At 38.2% G+C, this 20,963-nt stretch overlaps 1 protein-coding gene across 3 annotated transcripts in view; it reads right to left on the bottom strand.

Moving 5' to 3' along the window:
• The window catches only part of STK10 (serine/threonine kinase 10), an 88,391-nt gene that overhangs the window by 25,584 nt on the left and 41,844 nt on the right, over window positions 1–20,963 (bottom strand). For all 3 annotated transcript variants that reach the window (XM_088133672.1, XM_088133673.1, XM_088133674.1), the window contains 6 exons: window positions 13,425–13,473; window positions 10,413–10,562; window positions 7,747–7,819; window positions 6,510–6,704; window positions 3,361–3,442; window positions 1,499–1,633 (listed from right to left, as the gene is read on the bottom strand). In XM_088133672.1, the coding sequence (XP_087989798.1) occupies window positions 1,499–1,633; window positions 3,361–3,442; window positions 6,510–6,704; window positions 7,747–7,819; window positions 10,413–10,562; window positions 13,425–13,473 (684 nt within the window). The remainder of the gene's footprint in view (window positions 1–1,498; window positions 1,634–3,360; window positions 3,443–6,509; window positions 6,705–7,746; window positions 7,820–10,412; window positions 10,563–13,424; window positions 13,474–20,963) is intronic.

Below are 20,963 nucleotides of genomic sequence, written 5' to 3'. Positions count from 1 at the left end.
TGTGTGTGTACCTCAGAAGGAAGGCAGGGAAAGTAACCTTGAGTTAACCCTCTCTTGGACAAAGAGAAGGTAGACGGGACACCCAATACATTCTTAACTCTCTAACTATACTCTACTGCCCCTTGTGACCAGGAGGTCATGAGAAGGTGCAGAGTCAAGGCCTTTGAATCTACACCTCCCCCAATATAGAAAGCAAAGCCACCATCCTGTATTCCAGTGACGGCGAACCTTCTGGATGTGGCACGTCAAAAATTCAGAAAATGCCTAACTTGACTCCGCTGGCATGTCACATGCCCCCCAAACAAAAGAGAAACAATTCTGTACATATTCATTTATTTTAAAAAAATACAGTCCAATCATGTTGGTGCTTTGTATTATATAAAGAAATGTCAAATAATTACAAAAATGAAATCCGAGTAAAACAAACTCAATTTCTTTGGTAACTCAAACAGGGAGAATAGTTGTCAGGTGTTGGTGATCGCTGGCGTGTCACCCAAAACGTTGTGGCATGTCACCTTTGACACATGTGTCATAGGTTTGCCATCACGGCTCTATTCTGTCCAACCACAACATTACAGCTGAGTCAACATAATCTTGGTTTTATTGTTGTTATTCTTCTTGGAAAGTTATTTTGTACAGGCTTCCAACTACATCTTTCAAATGCTGACTTCATCTTATCCAAGTTAGGGACAAGAGGCAGAAGTAGCCAAAACGTTGAGGTAGCCCACATGGTATAGTCTACAGAAGATTTCATTCTTTTCTCCAGAGAAACCAAACTCCACTGATGGATGGGAATGTGCAGAGCATGCCCCGCCTTACCACACTCTTAAGCATCATTTTTTAGGTAATAGCCCTGCCACTGGCTAGTGACTGAAGATGTCATCTTGCTTGATGATCCTGAATGCTTCAATGAATTGAACGCCTCTGCCCTGTCCAACTGTCTACCCTTCTCTCTGTCCCAGTTAAGCTTGAAAGTAGCCAGCACATTCCAGGGAGCAGCTCCGAGTTTTAAACCTAAGGAGCTAAAAGTTATATTCTTCATAGTGAAGGTGCTGACAATTAAAACCTTTCCTAGGGGACATGTTGTCCACACAGCAAGTGCATTTACTGAGAAAGCCATCTTGCAAGCGGAAAGGGAAGGTCTGGCTCCCTGCCCAAACATTGTTTGAAGGATTCTTGGCTGCTGAATGAAGAGCAGCCTCTTCCCACCCAAGGAGCCATTCTTCCTGTCCACCTGCACAAAAGCAGCACAACTTTTCTCCTCTGCAAGGAGCTGCAGAGGTCAAAGGTGGCCAGCAGTTTGCTTTTAAAAATCCAGCTAATGTTGTTTGTGGACTCTGAAGCATTTTTAATGTGAATGTGCACATATATCTGGGTATACAAATGCATATGTGCATAAACACACATTCATGTGTGCGTAGGGGAAAAGTGATAATTTGTCTTGTTTCCTTAATGCAAACATCACTTAATGCAACACGAAAAAAGGAATTAAACTTACAGATGCAGATTCTGATGAGTCCTCCTCTTCAACTTCCTCTCTATTGTCTTCAATTTCCTCCATCACTTCAGCCTTTGCCTCTGCCACGAGCTCACGCAAAGCTTTATTATTAGTGACCTTGCTGACAAAAGGATGCTAAAAAATCAAGTTCATGATTACCATACAGCCTGAGTATCTTGCAAATCAAGAACAAGATGGTTCAAAGTGAACGTAGATACCTTTTCAGCTGTTTCGCCCCTCCTTTCCTACTCAAATATTCATGTATAATACAATGCATTGGCCCTGAGTTACAGACAATAATATTGCAATATCTAACTTTAAAATAAATAGCCTAGGTCATAGATCAATTTTTGGATTACTGGGGCCAAATCCTTTCCAGAAAATGTTAGGAACTAGAAGTATATTTAGTTATCAGTCTTTACATGCTCAGACTGGTTTCTTTCACAGTTGTGGAATATGTGTGCTTTCAAGTAGCAGTTAAACAGAAGCACATACCCTCTGTGACAGTGAAACACTGCAGCTGGAAAATTGCACAAACAAGGCAAAGAGAAGTCATGAAAAGACATATGGAATAGCTGCCTCTCAGAGCTTTAGAAAGACAAGTTTCTATTGCCTGATAAGTGCAACTGTGGGCAGGATTTTCAAAACACTCTGCTTAAAATTGGGCACTGTTGCAATGAGGTAAGACAAAATTGTGCTCTCAGATAGCACATTCAATCCACGGGACTTCAATCAGCATCACTATCCCTACCTATAGAAGCATCGTTTATGCAAGAACTGTATTCCAGTGAGCAACTAAGGAGTTGAAATGCACAAAATGTTATGTAAGAGCCTCACCTGGTTTATAGCAAAGCATCTTGCATAGGAACAAACATAAATGAAATAAATATACAAGCCTTAAATGATTTAAAAGCAAACAATGGACTTATTAAAGCCTGCTTCATAAATGGGTGTCCCTTCCATCACAGAGGAACAGGTAAGAGGGACTACCTCATCAAACATACACAGACTTACCTAAAAAAATCCCAGTGAAGTCCATATAACTTACTTCAGAGTTTACAAACAAGAATTACACTGTAACCTTGCAATGTTACCAAGCAACCCCATGAAGCAGCCCTCAAATATCAATTAATTAATTAATTAATTTTATATCGCCGCCCATCTCAGTTGCATGCGACTCTGGGTAGCATATACAGTTAAAACACAACTAAGAATCATAGCCTTCCAACATTAAAATCAATTAAAAACAATTAAAAGCTACATTTAAAAATTAAAATTAAAAAAATTAAATTAAAAAAATTAAGTTAAAAAATTAAAATTAAAAAATTAAAATTAAAAAATTAAATTACAAAAATTAAAATTAAAAAAATTCAGAGTTTTCCACAGTAGATAGTACTGCGTATTTTCTTTTTGTTAATTACGTCAACATATTTGGGTTTTCAGTATACTTCTGCCAAGCAATAATCGATCTGAAATTCTTCCCTCCAACAAATAGGTCACTTTTTCAAAAGTCAAAGTTAACAGTAGCAAACAACAGTTGCATACTGAATTCTGGACCAAAATTCAAGCTGTCTTAAAATAACCTTCCCCAACCTGTTGAGGAATAACTCCCATAATTCTCAGCAGTGTACAGTGTCTCAGGAGTCCTAGGGAGACTGTATTAGATGCCCCAGGAAGCAGGACTACTCAGATTGAGTAGTGAGGAACAGAACTCCTGTATAATTAGAACCTAAACTCCAGCAACCACCTAGGTTTTCTATACATTAATGATCAACCCTGTACTCCAACCAAGGGCATGTGTGTGGCTCTATGAGTCTTTCACAGAGTGTTAACGTGTGACTCACTTGAGATGCTATACTTACTTCAAGTAATTGTGTGGCAGTTGGCCGGGTCTCAGGGTTCTTGTCAAGTGCAGTCTTCAGAAAATCTCTGAACGCTGGAGACCTTTATGAACAAACACACACATTTAAAAACTATCAAAAAACTTCAGGAGAAAGAAAACCAGGACATCCACCCCATAGACTACACAGTTTATAAATTAAAATCAGTGCTTTTCAGCTGGAAAGAAACACAAAGCAGCACTAATTTATATATATTTAATACTTAATACTGAGTACTAGAAAATGTGGCCTTGATTAATTACAGATCTACCACTGTTTTGTAACCCAGAAGCAACAGTTGTTCAGAAGCAAGTTACATGCTGACATTCTGTTCCCAATTCATGCCAAAGACCAAATGTTAGCAAGCTCACACGGGGACAATTGTCTGCCTGAGTTTAGGCTAATACAAAGCCTTCTGTCAGACAACTGATTGTACCCTCCTCCCTTCCTGCACCTCTTTTTCTATGCTGGCTCCCACGTAAGAGTAGGCAAAAAACTTACTGGCAGTTTCTACATATAATCACAGCAAATGTTTCACACATGGCTACATCTGCCCAGTGATTTTCTAGCCAAAAATGCTATACTGTCCTGTTCACATGCAAGAGATTTGGAGAGGGGATAATCTTGCTGTTTTCCACTCCTCTTGTAATAGGAAGCCCAACTAGATGTACTTTCTAACAAAGATTTCATATCCTGGGAGAGGGCATAAAAAGGGCTTCAGAAAGTAAAAACACAAAGCTGCACTGGTTGGATGTTTGCTGGGGACTGTGCTGTGCATTAAGAACATCATAACAAATCAACACATTTCAGATGTTCGTAGAAACAGAGAAAGCTACATTGTACCAGTCAAACTACAAGTAGTCCTCAGTTAACAACAGCAATTGGGACCGGAGTTGCCATTGTTAAGTGATGCAGTCATAAAATGCGACATCACATGACTGTGTTGTTTAGTGACAGCAATTCTGGCACTCCTGGTTGGCATCATTAAGTGTATCATCGTGGGTCATTAAGTGAGGACATCATGTGGTCTCCATTTGCGACCTCCTACTGGCTTCCCCATTGTCAGAAGCTGGTAAAGAAGATTGCGAATGACAACTATGTGACCACAAGATGCTGAAATATCATAATGTGAGCTGGGCATCAAGTGCCTGGACCACAATCGTGTGACTTTGGGGACGCTGTGATGGCTGAACTATGAGGACCGGTCATAAGTACCAATTGTTCAGCGCTGTTGCAAGTTTGAATGGTTGCCGAAAGAGTGGTTGTTAAAAAAAGGACCACCTGTATTTGTCTTAGGATGGAGGGAATGCTTCCTGTCTCTTATTATCATATCCTTTTAAATGGGGAAGCCAAGGAGAGAACCTGAGATCTTCTCTTCACAAAGCATGTGATTCATCACTAAGCTATTATTGTCTTTGCTGTACATTGCTCACATCTCAGATGCTGTAAAAAATGTGGTATCACATAGTCCTATATTTTAAGTGTTTGAAAAATGAAATATTTTGAAAAACAGTACAATGTAATGCCTCTAAATAAGAAATGGAAAATAATGCTTTCTTGCCTGGGTCAAAATAAGGGCAATGATGATGAGAGTTGTAGTCCAAAACATTTAGAGAACATCAGGCTGAGGAAGGCTGCTCTAAGGAATTCAGGCTGCACTCTTTATATGTGTCAGCCCTTTGAGGTAACTCAGAGTTGGACACCAAAATCATGAATACTAAAACTACTTTTATTATAGGGTTACAGTAATAGAACCTTGCAACTCTGAATGTGCCTCCCCCTCCCTGCCTTTATCTTCAAGAAAACTAAGGAGGGTCCAGTCTGAGATGCTTTCTCAAATTCCATTCCTGCTTTGGGCTAAGATTTAGTTGACTGTTGCCTTGGCTGGGGCTCTTCCTTCTCTTCCTCAGGGTTATTCTCACAGCTCACTACATCACATAACACCTTTACTTACACATTTCAGGAAGATAGGCTAAAGCCCTTTACCCAACGTTACCCAGCTTCAGGGGTAAATGGAGATTACAAGTAGTCCCTGGGTTAAGAACGTCCAGTTTATGGACAACCCATAGTTAAGAGCAGAGCCTACTGTAGCAAAATTCGAGTTAAATGCACAATGATTCGAGTTAAATACACAATGGTTCGAGTTAATTACACAATACTACTTATTCAGTATTATACAATAATACTGTTCTGGCTTACATACAAATTCAACTTAAGGACAGACCTTGGGAATGGAACTCCTTCTTAAACTGGGGACTACCTGTATGAACAAATTAGAATTTAGCACTAACAGTCACTGTTACCAACTTGATTTGATTGATATCTCAATGTTATTCTTGTTAGATATTACTGGAATAATAATTTCCATCAGCTCCAAAACTCACAGTCAATAGTGAAAGGGGCAGAAGTTATAGCTAACCTGGAGACCATCATGGGGGATCTTAATCAAGACTAGGGATACATAATCCTTTCACTGGAAACATTTCAAGTGATGCCCCAAGGGCTGGACTTGACAAACTAGGAAGAGCAAAACCTAATTAAAATTACTTTAATTGACTTAATTAAATGTAGTTAAGGTGATTACTCATCATGTTTTTAATTATTTCCTTTTTCTGTCAGATTAAATATTACTGTTTGGTGGCAAGTTATAAAGTAGCCCTGAGGGATGCATTCAAAGCATTAAAGGTTCAAGTAAGGCCTTGGTGCCTTGGGCTGTGTGTTCCTAAACTAGACCAAGGTTATTGAAAAGACAAATTTAAAATAATAAGAAAAATACTTCCTTTCCTCTGCTTATTCCTTCTTGAGAACTTTTTATTAAATGGGTCCCAACCTGCAATGGCAATATTTTATAGCAGAGCTGGGGAACCCTAATGATTAGCCATGCTGGCTGAGGCTGATAGGTAGAGTTCAGTAATAGGTGGAAGGGGTCAGGTTTTCAAATTCAGCCTCTTTTATACCATGATTATTCCATTTGCTTCAGATCTATTTTGGCTACTAACAAAGGTGGTTGATTAATATACTAAAATATTCATTCCCTATTAATTATTGTTGGTAAAGGCAGGAGGGAGAGAAAGCCAAGACACTTCTTGCAGGTATTCCTGACCATAAGCAAACAAGAAAAATTTTCTCACCACTTTGATGGATAATTAAGAGTAGGAGGATCAGATTTGGCTATTTTCAGTAAGACTCTCATAGGATTGAGCTCATGATGAGGCGGCTCTATTTGGGCCATTTCTATGAGTGTTATGCCCAAGGACCAGATATCAGCCTTGTAATCATAAGGGGTGTCTTTCATAGTCTCACACATCACCACTTCAGGAGCCATCCTAAAAAAACAAAGAAGAGTGAAATTCTGCTACAAATACATTTCTACTGAAAGTGGTTCTAAGAACCAGAGCCTGTTTTCAAGCTAAACTATATATTCAAGTAGTCTAGGCTTAGGATTGACCATAAACCTTAAAAATACCACTCTGCAATTAAACTATGAATGAAATATGAAAATTCATCCCTTCTGTCCTTGGTATGAACTAGCCAGCATTACAGACTTCTGAGTCCTACTGTCTTTGGCAATACCATTGAACATAACATATATCCTCTACTGAATTAATAGGTAACAAAAATGGTTAACCTCTGTAGACTATATCCAGTCCATATATACACCCCCGGTCATTCATCTCTCCATTCTCAATTGGCCACAGAAGACAACCAGTCGGCTAATGACATCTGGCCTAAATACTGCTTGAAATGGCAAATTAAATGCACACTGATTGCATCCCCTTAATGATGACGTGGCTGATTTAGAGATTAAATTCCTGGAGTGAACAGTTGTTTTCATACCCTTGGAACTGCTTCAAAAGGACATTCCATCAAATGGTGGGGGGTGAGAAGAAGAGAGAACAGCCCAAATTCCATCAACATCTCATTCCAGATATGGGCTGTAGTTTCTTTACTGTCCTAACAGAGCAGTGATTCAAATGACAGAATATTGCTACAACTGACAGTCTTTATTTCTTCCACATTTTTCTGTCAATGTTGCCCTCCACTTCCAAGGATAAAGTCCTTGAAACATACGAACTCACTTAAAAACAATAATTAAATGCAGCACTGCCTTCTAGGTTGATATAGTCTTTTTATATTTTACATTCATTTAAAATACATGCAAATAGGACATTGCACTAATTAAGATTAAAATATCAGTCACATGACACACAAATATATCCATACACTCAGGGCATAACTTAAAATACAGCCCTGTAATAAGTAACAACACCATGTGTTGGTTAGGATAGAACATCCCTTCCTCCTCTCCCAATCAAATTTGGCAGTGGCTTCTTCAAAGGTTATGCTGTTGGGAATGAATCCTCTTACCAATATGGTGTGCCAATGAAGGAATCCCTCCTCTGCAAAGTCTTCATGTTTTTGGCTGATACTCCAAAATCAGCTGAAAAGAGTTGAAGTCACATTCAATCCTCTAATGAACGTTTCGGGTACCAGTGCAGTTAAAAGAGAAGAGCAACCTTTTACCCTATCACTACCTCAGTTTGATTATTTCTCAAAGCACACATACAGAAGACCAATAGAAACTCTAACCTGGATGGGCACCTGTGACCCTCTGCATCTTGCTGTACTACAATTCCCATATTCTATTAGCTATGCTAGAGCCAAAGAAACTTGGCTCTTCCCACTTCTGGCCTATACCAATGATCTGAAACACATTAAAAATGATACTATCAAATGGCAAACTTTATACCTGGAAAACATATTCATAATTACCCAATATTCTTCTCATAAGATAAACTACTTCAACGTAGATGAGTTTTTGAGAGGGATGTGAAAAATAACCCAGATTTCTGATGAACTTGCTTTTTTTAGGTAAACCATAATTATAGGGACAGTAAGGAAAGCCCTTCTAAATCCCCCATCAAGTTAGGGCAGCATTTTGCTTTACTGTAACAGGGAAACAATTTGATGTAACAGACCTCAGCCACATCCTAACGCACCATTCATGGCTTTGCTATTTAAATTCTCTTTCCTACAGTAATTTACAGTTCTATTTTACATACGTGTTATTTCCATCTCAGAAATTTCCACTAGAAAGACGATACAAAGCAAGACATGTGAGCCTTCTTGTCTCTTCACACCAACCAACTATATTTTCTCCACTCATATAGAAAAGATGTCAATTCCACCAGAACTCCAAAAGAATATCATGCATTGATATATACACAATGCCTCACAGAATAATAAGAAAAATGCTGAATTCATAAGTAGCTTTTGGCATCTCCCCTACATTCCTACACCTACTACTTCTGCTTTTGTTAGTCTTCCTAATGTCCCTAATTTCTTCATCAACTACACACAGGAGTCTTTATTGTACCATTTTGGATCTTATAACTGCTGCCCCAGAGAATTCACATACTACTGGATGCTCTTCTTAGCAGAACTGGAACTGTCATAATTCTACCCTGAATAGACTAAGATGGGACAAGCCTGAAGATGAAAGTGGTGATGGGAAGATAGCTTGAGAGGGAACATCAGAATTAGACGTAATGAAAGGGCCCCAGGCATAATGCAAAACTTAAACTTCTCTTCTGCTCCTGAAAAGATAGATGCTGATTATTTGAGGCATGTGATTATAGCAACCTCTTCTAAATACCTGCCCAATACTAACTTGCTCTGCAAACAGGATTTCCATCTAGAGTTAATTGCCAAAACCTTCTGCTTACAAAGGAGAATGTTTGAAATGAGTTTTACACAACAGCACCTAATCCCAAGGAACCATTTCTAGACATCTAAGCGTTGGGATGACAAGTAAAAATCCCAAGAGTCTGACAAGAACATCAGAACAACAGCTATCCTTATGTGGCAACATGGAAAATTGGGTGGCCTTTTGGACAAAGAGATACTGTATAAGCCAGTAAGAGAAGAAAATTCTTTGGTGGTTGTGTCTTTCTCACAGTAGCCAGTGTTACATTCCTCAAAGTTCATAAAATGACAAAGTTGCTAAACTGACTCCACCCCCCAGCACACACACACCATAAATTTCCTGGAAGGGGGTGGGGGAGAGATCAGCAGCAAGCACTGAAATTCTGAAGATGAAGCTAGGCACCCAGCGACTCCTTGACTTTCCCATTCAGCAAAACCTCAGTCAAAAAAAAAAAGTTTTTTTTTTTTAAAGTGCATCACCTTATACTAGCTTACACTAAACTACATCTCTGCTCACCACCACCTCTATGCCATTTATGAACATGCTTAAAAGCATTAGACTCAATACAGTCCTTAGAGGTTTCTATTAGGAAATTCTCTTTCTATTGTGAGAATGGTCCATTTATTCTTGTGCCATGACTTTTGTTCTTAAATAAAGCCTCCATCCTTGTTCCTTGGGGCAACCTCCAATATAAAGGCTGGTCTTAGACCCCCCCCTTTTTTTTTTCTTTACTAGAAGATCAGCAATTTCATATCTGAGTACTTTAAAAAGTCCTGTATGGATACTATCTGGTGCCAGAGATCTGTTCCACATTCATGTTGCTCATGAGATCTAAAATAATTGTAAACTTCATTTACATTCTCCGTGTTTTATGGATTATAAACAACCTATCAATCCCTGAAAGACAACTAATCTATACTCTGAATCTGAAGAAGGAAGAAGAATTTTACTTGTATTATTTCTGACTTCTCTAGCAGCTTTTGGCCCCGTGACCATTTAATCTTTTTTGTCCTCAGAAATACACTTCCAGTTAGTTTTTTAACATTTTGTCATGGCTGGTAACATTACAAAAGCCCACCAAGACTGCAATCCAGTGCATGCTTATTCAGGAGTGAGTTCCACTAAATAGTGGGACTTGCTTCTGAATACAGGATTGTGCGTTAAGGACTTATTGAAAGAAAATTCAGATGTCTAATAGTTATTTTTACAAGAGTCCCAACGGTTAAAAAAAAAATACTCCATCTACTTTTCATACCTGCTGAATGCAAGAAGCAATCTTTTGGCATACCAACTATTTCTCAGTCAACAGTAAAGTACTTTGTCTCACCAAGTTTAATATCTCCATCTAGGGTCAGCAACACATTGCCTGCCTTTAAGTCTCGATGGATAATCTTCTTGCCATGCAGATAGTTCAGGGCCTCCAGTATCTGGCGACAAACCACCTGGATCTGTGATTCAGTCAAGCCTCGATCCAGCTCTATAAAACAGTTGGAAAGCCTCTCATATTCAGTTTTTCTTAGTTCTGAGATTCAATTAGCAGCAGTATGCACACAACTGAGAGTGACAGTTAATTAAAGCTTAATTAGTTGACTAATAAAACACAGTGAAGAAGACTAACATCTGAAATAAATGTTTTTGGGACCATAGCCTATTTCCTCTTAAATATAGGTAACTCGTGTTAATATCTAAAAGCTACCACATATATTAAACACAGCTTTTAAAAAATCATCTTCATTTTCAGAATCTGGAGTTTACAATATTTAGGTCTAAAGTAATTAGAGCAAAATCAGCTTTAAAGTATAAAAATTCAAATGCCATCACTACTGAAAAAAACTAGATACTGTGTAGAAGTATGCATTGTCTGTTTCATTTATCACACCTCCTCTTTTTCTCACTGGAGGGGTGCTTCTAAATGGCACTCTGCTTAGAAAACATTACTGATAGCTGAAAAGACATTGAATCCAGCCCAGTGATTAAATCATGGCTGTGGTTATCAAGAGGCAGTCCAAAAGGATTCTGGCCCCATAAAACAGGAATCACGTTTTTTCCTCCTCCTCTCCTGTTTTTATCTGAGGACAAGAAGGTAGTGATCTGAATATGGAGGGACAGTATAGATCTCAATGGTTTTCTGGTTGTTCTGGGGAAATTTCACTTCTAGCAAAGCCTCCGTTAATGTCTGGGACAGGGAAATCAGTTGGGAAACACATACAGTCTCCCCGATAAGGAGCTCTGGCAATGACACAGGCTAAGGCTTGAGTGCCATGGAGGAACAGTTTGGAAAATCCATTGGAAGACAGCCTGGAGCCCATATGGAGCCCTGTGCCATGACGTGGACAGCAAACAAACAAAAAAGTACTTTGCCGTCCATTTGCATCCAAAGAGAGTCATCCGGTGCAGCTATTCCAAGCTGAAAGGACTTTATTCTGTCAAGGGCCTAGTAAAGGTGAGGAAGACAACAAGACTGCCTACTCAATCCCTCAGTCACGTTCATTAGCATAAATCATGGTAGTCTTCTGAACCACCTAGCAGGAAGGGGTATGAGAGGTACTGAGGGTGGGTCAATCCCTTCTTCTTAGGCATTCTTTCTATAAGCAACATAAACTATAGAAGATGCAATCTCCTGCTTACTTTATACTTATATATCTTTTGTAATTGTTGATTTTTTAAGCACTGCTCTTTTTAAAAACAGTTTAACATGTGTACTGACTTTATTTATTTAAAGGATACATATGGCTGCCCAACTTGCAAATAGCAACTCTGGGTGGCTTACATGGGTTAAAAACATAGAAACTAAAAATAATCACACACAAAGACATGCCACAATACAGAATAATCAAGGCCAACCACATATATGCCAAATTCCAAAAACTTTGTATAACAGGCTCATCCAACACTGGCCCAAAGCCCAAGGGGGGGAAAAAAACCCAGGTCTTCAAGGCTGAAAGCCAACAGGGCTGTTTAGCATACCAAGAGATGCATGCTCATTGGAAAGAGGGATAAGGCTCTTTATATAAATAAATATTTAATTCTCCAGGGCACAATTATTACAGATGACTAATGATAAAATAAGGAAAGCCTTGACTCACAGTTATTTTAATAGAAATTAAAATAACTTGTTATTTAAAAAATTGTTTCCTCAATTTTTATTTTTATTTTGCTAAACCACATAGATAAGATACTAAGAATATTCCCTACCTTTTGCATTAACTAGCATGACCCAGTGTAAATGCCAAAGAGGGCTAATCCAAGAGGGACCTATTAAGTAGGACAGCCATTCTTTCAGGAGCAAAGTTATCTTAACCAAAGGAGGAAAGCTTCCATTTCAGTGTTGGTTTCTTATTTGCCCACTTCCAGTAGAGAAGTTTGATTCATTTATTTGTTTAAAGGATAGACATGCTTGAAGGGGTAGGGGGAATGTTCCATTCTGTCAGCATTATATTTCTTCAAAATGTTTCCAGAGATAGCAAAACTTGCCTATAAGAGTTTTTTCAGGATTTCAATTCCTCTCCACGACAGCTGTCTTCAAGGTTGCAATAACCAAAGGATATATTCATCATGACACTAAAGGCACAGTTGGAATTCATTTCCCATGATGAGAATCAGTCTTTTACAATGACTAATACTAAAGTTTTCCCCTCTTCCTTTGAAGATATAGTCTAGGAGTTTAGATCTGCAGTTTCTCTGCCAAGTCTCCCCTAAGCAGGCAGAACTTCACCACCCCCTGCCTTAAGTGTAGTGGCTGAACCTTTAGGAATTTGAAATATTGCTTGATTCTTTCACTTTGCTTTCCCTTAAAAACACCTTTTCAGTCCTAGAGGTGATTGTGAAAAACACTGTGCAATTACAATCCTGAAGAACACAAAACTCCTCTTCTTTCCTATCAAGAAGACCATGGAAACCCAGCCATAGTTGCAGGTCACCTTGAAATATCAGCTACAGCAAATTAAGTCACATCACTGGAAGAACTTTTTAAATAGGCTTGCTCTTCCTTTTTTCACTACTGGCCACTTCCCATTCTGCAGGATGAAGCCACAACTCCCAGATTGATATCAGAAATAAAGCACAACATCCACATGTTTGCCTGCTTTGTTGTATTTTAAGAAAAGCTGTGAAAATAACCCTCTTCCGTAATGGCATACAACTTCCTACTACTGAATTTCCTGTATACGTATATGATTATTGTCAGGCTATTATAGGAATGCTTTAGGCATATACCTATAGGCACAAGCTGTAATATCCTACAGGATATGGAATGATCTACTGTATAAGCAGAGGTCAGTGCCTATTTATTTACCAACAGACTCCAAAGGTTGACAGTATGAAGCTTCACTGCACTTACCAAGCATAGTAGCATCTACTGCTCCACCAGGACAAAACTCAATCATAATCTACCAAAAAAAAAAGAGAGAGAGAGAAAGTTTTAAATGGGTAGGCAGAAATTATATAACATACGCATTTATTTGGTAAAATATGCAAAATGAACAAATTGTGTATAATATACACATATTTTGCATAATACACAAAATGAACTATATCAAAAAACCCTGAATCACTGAACACACAGCAAAAATTTGAATCAGTCAGTTATTTCTTCTCTAAAATAAAGCTGCATTTCCAGTAACATTTTTCACAACTGAACTGAACTCCTTGCTGCTTCTGAAACATTGTAACAAGGTGTCCACTCAAATGCAAGAGTAACTAAAGAGATGACCTTTCCTCCTATACACAGAGGAATTCTTGTGTAAAATCGAGGCAGATCAACTTATAGTTCTTGTAATTTTTAACAAAAATAATAGTTTCAAAATTATTAATACATTCAAAGCACATTAGGTTGGCTCAAAGGTAGACTGGAACAGTATTGTTAAAATTTTGGCTTCCAGTGCACAGAAATTATTCCTTTTAGTTTATGTGGGAAAAAACCCCCAAACCCTCCATCCCTATGTATCTCAGGGTCTGTCCAAAATGGCTAAGTCCCACACACTGTCTATTCATGTGTTTACAGATTTTGATTGCAGCTTGAAGCAAGAATTGTTCCAGATATTTAAACTTGACAATAGAATGAGATAGCGGTCATAGCTGAGAGCTGTTGTGGTAACAGCTTGGAAGCACCAGACAATTTACCATATTACTTGGATTTTTTTCTGCTTTAAATTATTTGGATGATTACCAATTCTCAGCAGTTTTGCCTTCAAAATGCTTGGAGCAGGAGAGGGGTGGGGGGGAGAAACAATCCAATAGTTGACTAAAGTCAGTTTTCAGTGTTTTTGTTGTTGTTTGGCTTCCACCCTCCCCTCTGCTAATAGAATATTCTTGCTTGTCTCTAGCACATCTTTTGAAATATGCTCCTTAGTGCCCTCCTCTCAGTCACAAAAAATCAGGCTTGCATTTTAATTACTTGGCATGATCATATCCAACCTTTTTTTTTAATTGCAAAAACAGCTACTCTGAACTCACTGAAATGGTATGACATTTCCATCATCATTTTTATATTCAAGTAATATTGAGATATTTTTCAAGCAAAAAGAGGAATGCTTTCTACCTAAATTCAATTTAGTTTATGAATCCCAACATTCTTTTCAATGTTTTGTGTTGCTTTTCCTGTGCCAATATGCAAGATACTATAATGGAGTAAATTTCAGTATCCCAATTAGTAATAGTAAAGAGGCTGAGTTGAACCAACTAAGTTATCACTTACAAAGCTGTACATGACAAAGGACCAGATTATTTGCACAACTGTCTGTCTTCAATTATTTCTGCCTGTCCTATTTGCTCTCACAGGATTGGCATGCTCCAGATCCCCTCCTTAAGGCAATGCAATTTAATGGGATCTAGGAGTTGTTCCTTTTATGTGGCAGTCCCTGTCCTTTGGAATAATCTCTCCTCTGCTATGCATTTCAAATCCCCCCAACCCAGTTAGCTTTTCGGAAAGCTTTAAAATCCTGTTTTTCCCCTTCAGGTTTTGGGCCAGAATGTTAGATGAGACCATCTCCTGGGAGGTAGAGTGTGTGTTTGACCCCGACTGGGCTGTTTAATATATTTGGTATGGAATTTGTTTCTTTTGATTTTGTATGTTTTTTTTATTACCTATAATCATGGTTTTTTGTTTGGTTTTTATTTCATGTACTCTGCCCAAAGTTGCAATTATGAGAGTTGGGTGGCTATATAGATTTAAAAATAAACGAACGATGAAGACCCAGATTCAAATCCTAGTTGGATCCTGGAACTCTTTAGGTAAGCTTTGGGACAGTCAACAAAACTCTCAGAGGAAAGGAAAGGCAAAATTATAGAATTATAGAAACAAGCATAATCCATTAGACACAAAAACGTCCTCCTTTAGAAATTCCTATCTGGTGGTCATTCCAGAATTTGCTTTTGAGTACCAAAGAAGAATTGGATGTATACCCTATGCACCTTACAGGACTTTAAATGACTGTATATGACATTTCAGTTCTATTTAATTAGATTGTTAATCTCTACAAACAAATTTGAATCAGCTAGGCCAATATCTACAACTTGATCAGAGAACCTAATTTCCAGCCACTTCCTTAAAGCTAATCAGGTCTAGGTCAGTCAATATCTAGATAAGAGATTACCTGGAAACCCAGAGAAACTGTCTAGAACAGTTTATAAGCACTGTGATTTGTAATGCTTTTATTTAAGACTTTTTGCCCTTCTTTTATAAACTGCTGTGGTCTCCTCTAGGAGAAGAAGCAATATAGAGATAAAAAAATAAAGTAACATCAATACATATATCCAGAAGAAAGGAAGTAGATATATCAAGTGAACTTTCAACATTTGCACAAAATTATGTCCCCACCATTATTTCTTGGAAGAGACAGAGTTAAATTTACATTCTTTTTATATTTAGTAGTATTCATAGCAGTGCATTTCCAAAGAGTAGTATCAACTCACTCTATCACAGGTTTTTCAGTATTGGGACTCAAAAGTTTGATCTTCATTCTTTGCCACATGCCCTGAATGATTTTGGTAATAATAAACACTTCAGTTGTGACAAGTGGGTTTTCAATATTCATCCATGAATCCATTTCCAGTGTAATATTCAGTGCTCCTCAGCTTTAGCCCCATTTTTGATGTCTGTATAGTCGTCATGTGTTGAAGTGTATATAGTTACAACCTTCTACAAAATTGGGAATCTTCATTGTACATGTTTTCCAGTGACTTCATGGCACCTTCACGACAGATCTCTATCAGTAAGGAAAGTCAAGGAAGGAAGGATACTTTTCTCTAGAGCAGTGTTTCTCAGCCTTGACAACTTTAAGATGTGTGGACTTTAACTCCAGAATTCCCCAGCCAGCATGCTGGCTGGGAAATTCTTGGAGTTGAAGTCCACACTTCTTAAAGATGCCAAGGTTGAGAAGCACTGCTCTAAAGCATGTCCTGGCATAAGCCAAATCATTATCATCAATAGCCTCTTGCTACCACATCAGAATATCCTATTTTTATTTTGGACTGTTGGTAGAATACTGTTATCAGTATGACTGTGATGCCATTTTACTACTGTTTATTTGTTAGATTTAGAGGCTGCCTGACCCCAATATCTGCGCACAATGAATTTAAATCTCACCAATTACAATGCAGTTACTGATCTTAACAGAAAAGTATTATGTAAGTTAAAGTTATTTTCTTGTCTAAGGATGCTTTGGGCAGGGATGGACTTTTTTTTCCCACCTGGGAGATGCCCTTCTTTTTCTGCCTTGCCTGAGTAGTCCCAGAGGACTTGGCTGGAGACTTGGAGAGGCCAGAATTATCAGACATTTTTCCTCCATTGTGGGTTCGAAGAATGGTTAAGGGGTAAAATGGATACTTTAAAGAATTGCAGAGACTTACAGCATCCATTTTACCCCTTAACATATGATCCAAAAGAAGTCAGCCTAATTTGGGAGGTTGAGGTTATTTTATGGGTGCTTTAAGCCTCCAAGGGTTGTAGCATCCATTTTGCCCATTAAAGCCTCACATCCTCAAATGAAGAAAGCTCCAAAGTGCTTGTTCTATCACTCTGGGAGAGCACCTGGAGGCTGCAAAGGGTACTACAAAGAACATACAGCCCAAGGATGCCCACACCTGGTTAGGTGGTTGATATGGGCCCATGGGGCATTCTTGAAAAGAAATACCAAAAGAGAGCTTCCCCAATATTTTAAAATAATTTTATATTTTTAAAACCCGAAAGACATAACTTAGAGACGTTTTCTACTATGGGAATGAGATAGTTTTGAGTAGGTGCCAAAGTAAGAAATATGCAAACATTATCAGAATGCAGTACGTAAGTTCTCTGAAATTCAGATGCACTTTTGGTTCAAGTGTTTCCTTTTACTAAGTACATTCATAAAGGAAAATCTTTTAATTATTTGTTATTGTTAGATAACTAGGAATCAGGAAAACTTATGCTTCTAGTGCAAATTATTCAGAGAGCTATCTGTTGATTCTGCTCACTCTTTTAGAATTTACTTCAGCAGATGCAGAAAATGAGATTTTTTTGTGTGCATGACTGATAATTTATTTAAAAACCCAACAGTACAATTAGCTAGCTCTTCTCTAGGCCCCCTGTCTCAAACCTTTTGCTCACTCAGTATTTTTGCCCATAGCTTAAACTGATTGGAACTGTTCTAAATTTCAAAAACGGTTGCATGGATTCTGTGGTTGCCACATCTCCTTGCAAGATCCACTCACCTCATGTATAAAACTTCTCTTCCAACTACTGTTACAAAATATATTGGATCTCTTATGCAATGCCAAAGCACAGATACCTAATGTCTCACCATGCAAGCCAGGGGCACAATCAATCATTTTCTAACTACTTCATGAGAACATATTCTACAAATACATACACATATTGATTTGCACATGCACAATATACATACCAAAAGAAAAAAAAAAGTAGAAAGAAAAAGAGAGATTGTCCTTCTCCTCCACTGGGCAAGTGGATGAAAGGGAACTGGAAGATTCCAAAGAGGTCTCTGTGACAAAATCCTATATATTTTGTGTCACTACCTTTCAGATTTCTTTGTCACAGGAGATTATGTACACTGTATTACTGTAGTCATATGACTGCTGATTAGGAGTACTTCTTTCTTTGCTAATAATAAAAAATCAATGTGGCTCTAGCAACTACATGACAGAAATTCAGTGTTCTTCTTAGACAAAAAGTCCAAGAAGACAACCAATAGAATAACAGAACTACCAACAAGAAACCATTGTAATTAGCCTACAGGATTTGTTTGTGAGTTAGGACAACAGCCAGCTAAGAATCAAGGAAAGCTTGTTATTGCTCTCATTTTCTCCCTCTCTCTTACTTTCCAAGGTACTTCTTTAGTGAAGTTCTGGAACTTCTACCACTTGACCACTGAGAAAAACTCCAGGATGCCTGTAGTTACATTTTCATATGCCTGATCTTGTAATTTAGAGAGCAGCATCCTATGGCTTCATGACACATGCACCCTGAACTTATTTCTTGTGTGTCTCCTGGGCTCTTCTGATCCACTAGTCAGTTCTGGTGATACTGTTCCCCAACATTTGGATGCAGTATGGGCATTAAAGCATAGTTAAACAAAGGAAGACCTCATACAAACTGCCAAATCTAAGTCCTGCTCATTTTGCCAACTACAATTCTCTGAGATTTGGAACATGATTTAAAGGAATGTGGATAGTGTGGTGATACGTATTGAATAGATGAGACTCTGCAACATTTTATATGCATTGGCCCTGTACTGGGCATCCCACATATTCATTCCTTCTCTCGGTTGCCAATAATCCTTTACACTTTTGTACCAGGAACAAATTCCACAGGGTTTTCGCATTACTCTAGTTTGAGAGTTGCCATCAGCCATATTGGAAAGCAGATTCCAGAAACCCTTAATGCAGAAAGCATTTACCCTGTCAGTCTGGGAATACTGAATAATTGACCCACGTTTTATTCTACTACAATTTCTATAGAGATATTTATAGAGGGCTGCTAACATGCCTCATTAAGCCATTCCCTGGATGATCATATGAAGTTTAAGTGAAGCTCCTCTTGGCAGACAAAAATCCCAAAACAACACTACCGTTTGCATCTGTAGCCTGGAGAACTCATGCTCTGCTAACAGTAAATTAATTGCTTACTGCTTATATTAAGTGCTTCTGCAATTGTTCTTAAGCCATTTTTAGTAGTTTACGGAATTTTATTTTGCTATGTTTGGTGGGTCTGTGACCTGCAGTGAAGAATAAAGTAAGCTTCATCCACATTTTGTTCCCCTCATACAAGCTGGAAATGTGGTAGATTAAGAAAACCAGTCACTGCTGAATGGTCCCTCTTTGGAGTACTGTAGATAAAACATAGCCGGTCCAGCTAAGTAGCAACTCTTTGTCAACTTTGGCTGATCTCAAAACACTAAGCAGTATCAGACCTGGCTAGGACTTGTACAGGAAATAATCAGAAGCTGTAGACTAGCCTGGGGAATTGAAAAAGCATCCCCAAAGAAAAATGGCAAACTACATTTGTACTGTTGCCAAGAAAACTACATACCTATGTCCACAAAATCACTAGGAGTCAAGCTTAACTTGGAGACCTCATCTTAACTTAAAACACAGCCATGCTTACAAACCATTTTCATTTACCACTTCCAGATAATCTATTTTCTTTCTAGCATACACTGTAAATTGTCGAGGAAGATATTTATACCATTGTAAATTGCCAAGCAAGATATTTATACCACTGAAATACTTAAAGCAAGCACTGGCCAACTGAATTAGAAGTCTGTGATTATCTTCACGTGCAGGGCATACAGCTGTTCTAGTTCCTGCACTGAAAAGTTTATTTCACTGTAGGTCTCGCTTCTTTCCCTCCAAGAGTGAATTGGAATGGTAAAAAGGTTCATTTCTACTTGAGACACTCTTGTGCTCATGCATGTGAATTTATTTCTATGCCTTCATGATGGAGTCTGTGCTGAAACAGTAAATCCACATACTTGCAAGGCATACAGTCTCTGTTCTTCTATCTCAGGGTCCATCTATTCCAAATACATTCGGACTGCCCAATCCAGCTGCATCAGGAGTGCCTGTTGAAGGTCTGCTCCTATCAGGAGATCCAACAGGAGGGGGCATGGAAGTGGCCATTTTTGATTGCCACTCCCCTCCTTTTGAACAGCTTATCTCCTTGAGGCAGGAATGCTCCCCACTCTTAGGGCCTCCCAGAGAATAGTTAAAACTTGACTTTTATGGAAAGCCTTTGATGGTAAAGCAGCTAAAGAAAGATCTGTGCTGTTATTGTTTGTTGTTGTTGTTGTTGTTATTATTATTATTGTATACTTTGTATTTGTTTGCCTTTGTACACTTCCTAGAGCTTCTGGAATGAGGTGGCTTATAAATTTCATAAATATGTCATACATATATACATTCACACTATTGTTGCCACTTTTCAATGCAATGTTTTGCACTGCTGAAAAGAGACATAGATCTATCTTGGAAACAGTTTGATATAGGTTATTTTTTTAAGGTCTAAGATGACTAACCTCAGCTTAAGGTGGACCAGTATTACCTCTCTTAAAATATTTACATTGTCTTCCTTTAGTTTACAAAATAGAATATCTGGAAAGAAATGAGGAGATAAAGGAACACTTTTAATATAATAAATAAAGGAGATAAAAGAGCACATTTAATACAACAAAATAAGGCCAAAACTTTGAAAAGCTAGCATGAACATGAAGCATGGAGGGGAGGATGCTAGGCTTCGTGGATGTAAGAAATTGAAAAATTACACATGTGAAGTTCATGTAATAATAAGGGTGGAAAATGAGTAGTTTCAGCTGCTAGGATGCACATTAGTCTTTACAGCCCTGAAATTCCATTGAAATTATAGTAGAAACTGCAATAGTTCCAGATA

Source organism: Python bivittatus, unplaced genomic scaffold (genome assembly GCF_059951505.1).
Source record: "Python bivittatus isolate LINGU-HERP-01145 unplaced genomic scaffold, Pbiv_v1 ctg000080_np1212, whole genome shotgun sequence".
NCBI lineage: Eukaryota > Metazoa > Chordata > Lepidosauria > Squamata > Pythonidae > Python > Python bivittatus.
Note: the sequence above shows the minus strand (reverse complement) of the source record. Positions and strands in the feature narration are given on the sequence as shown.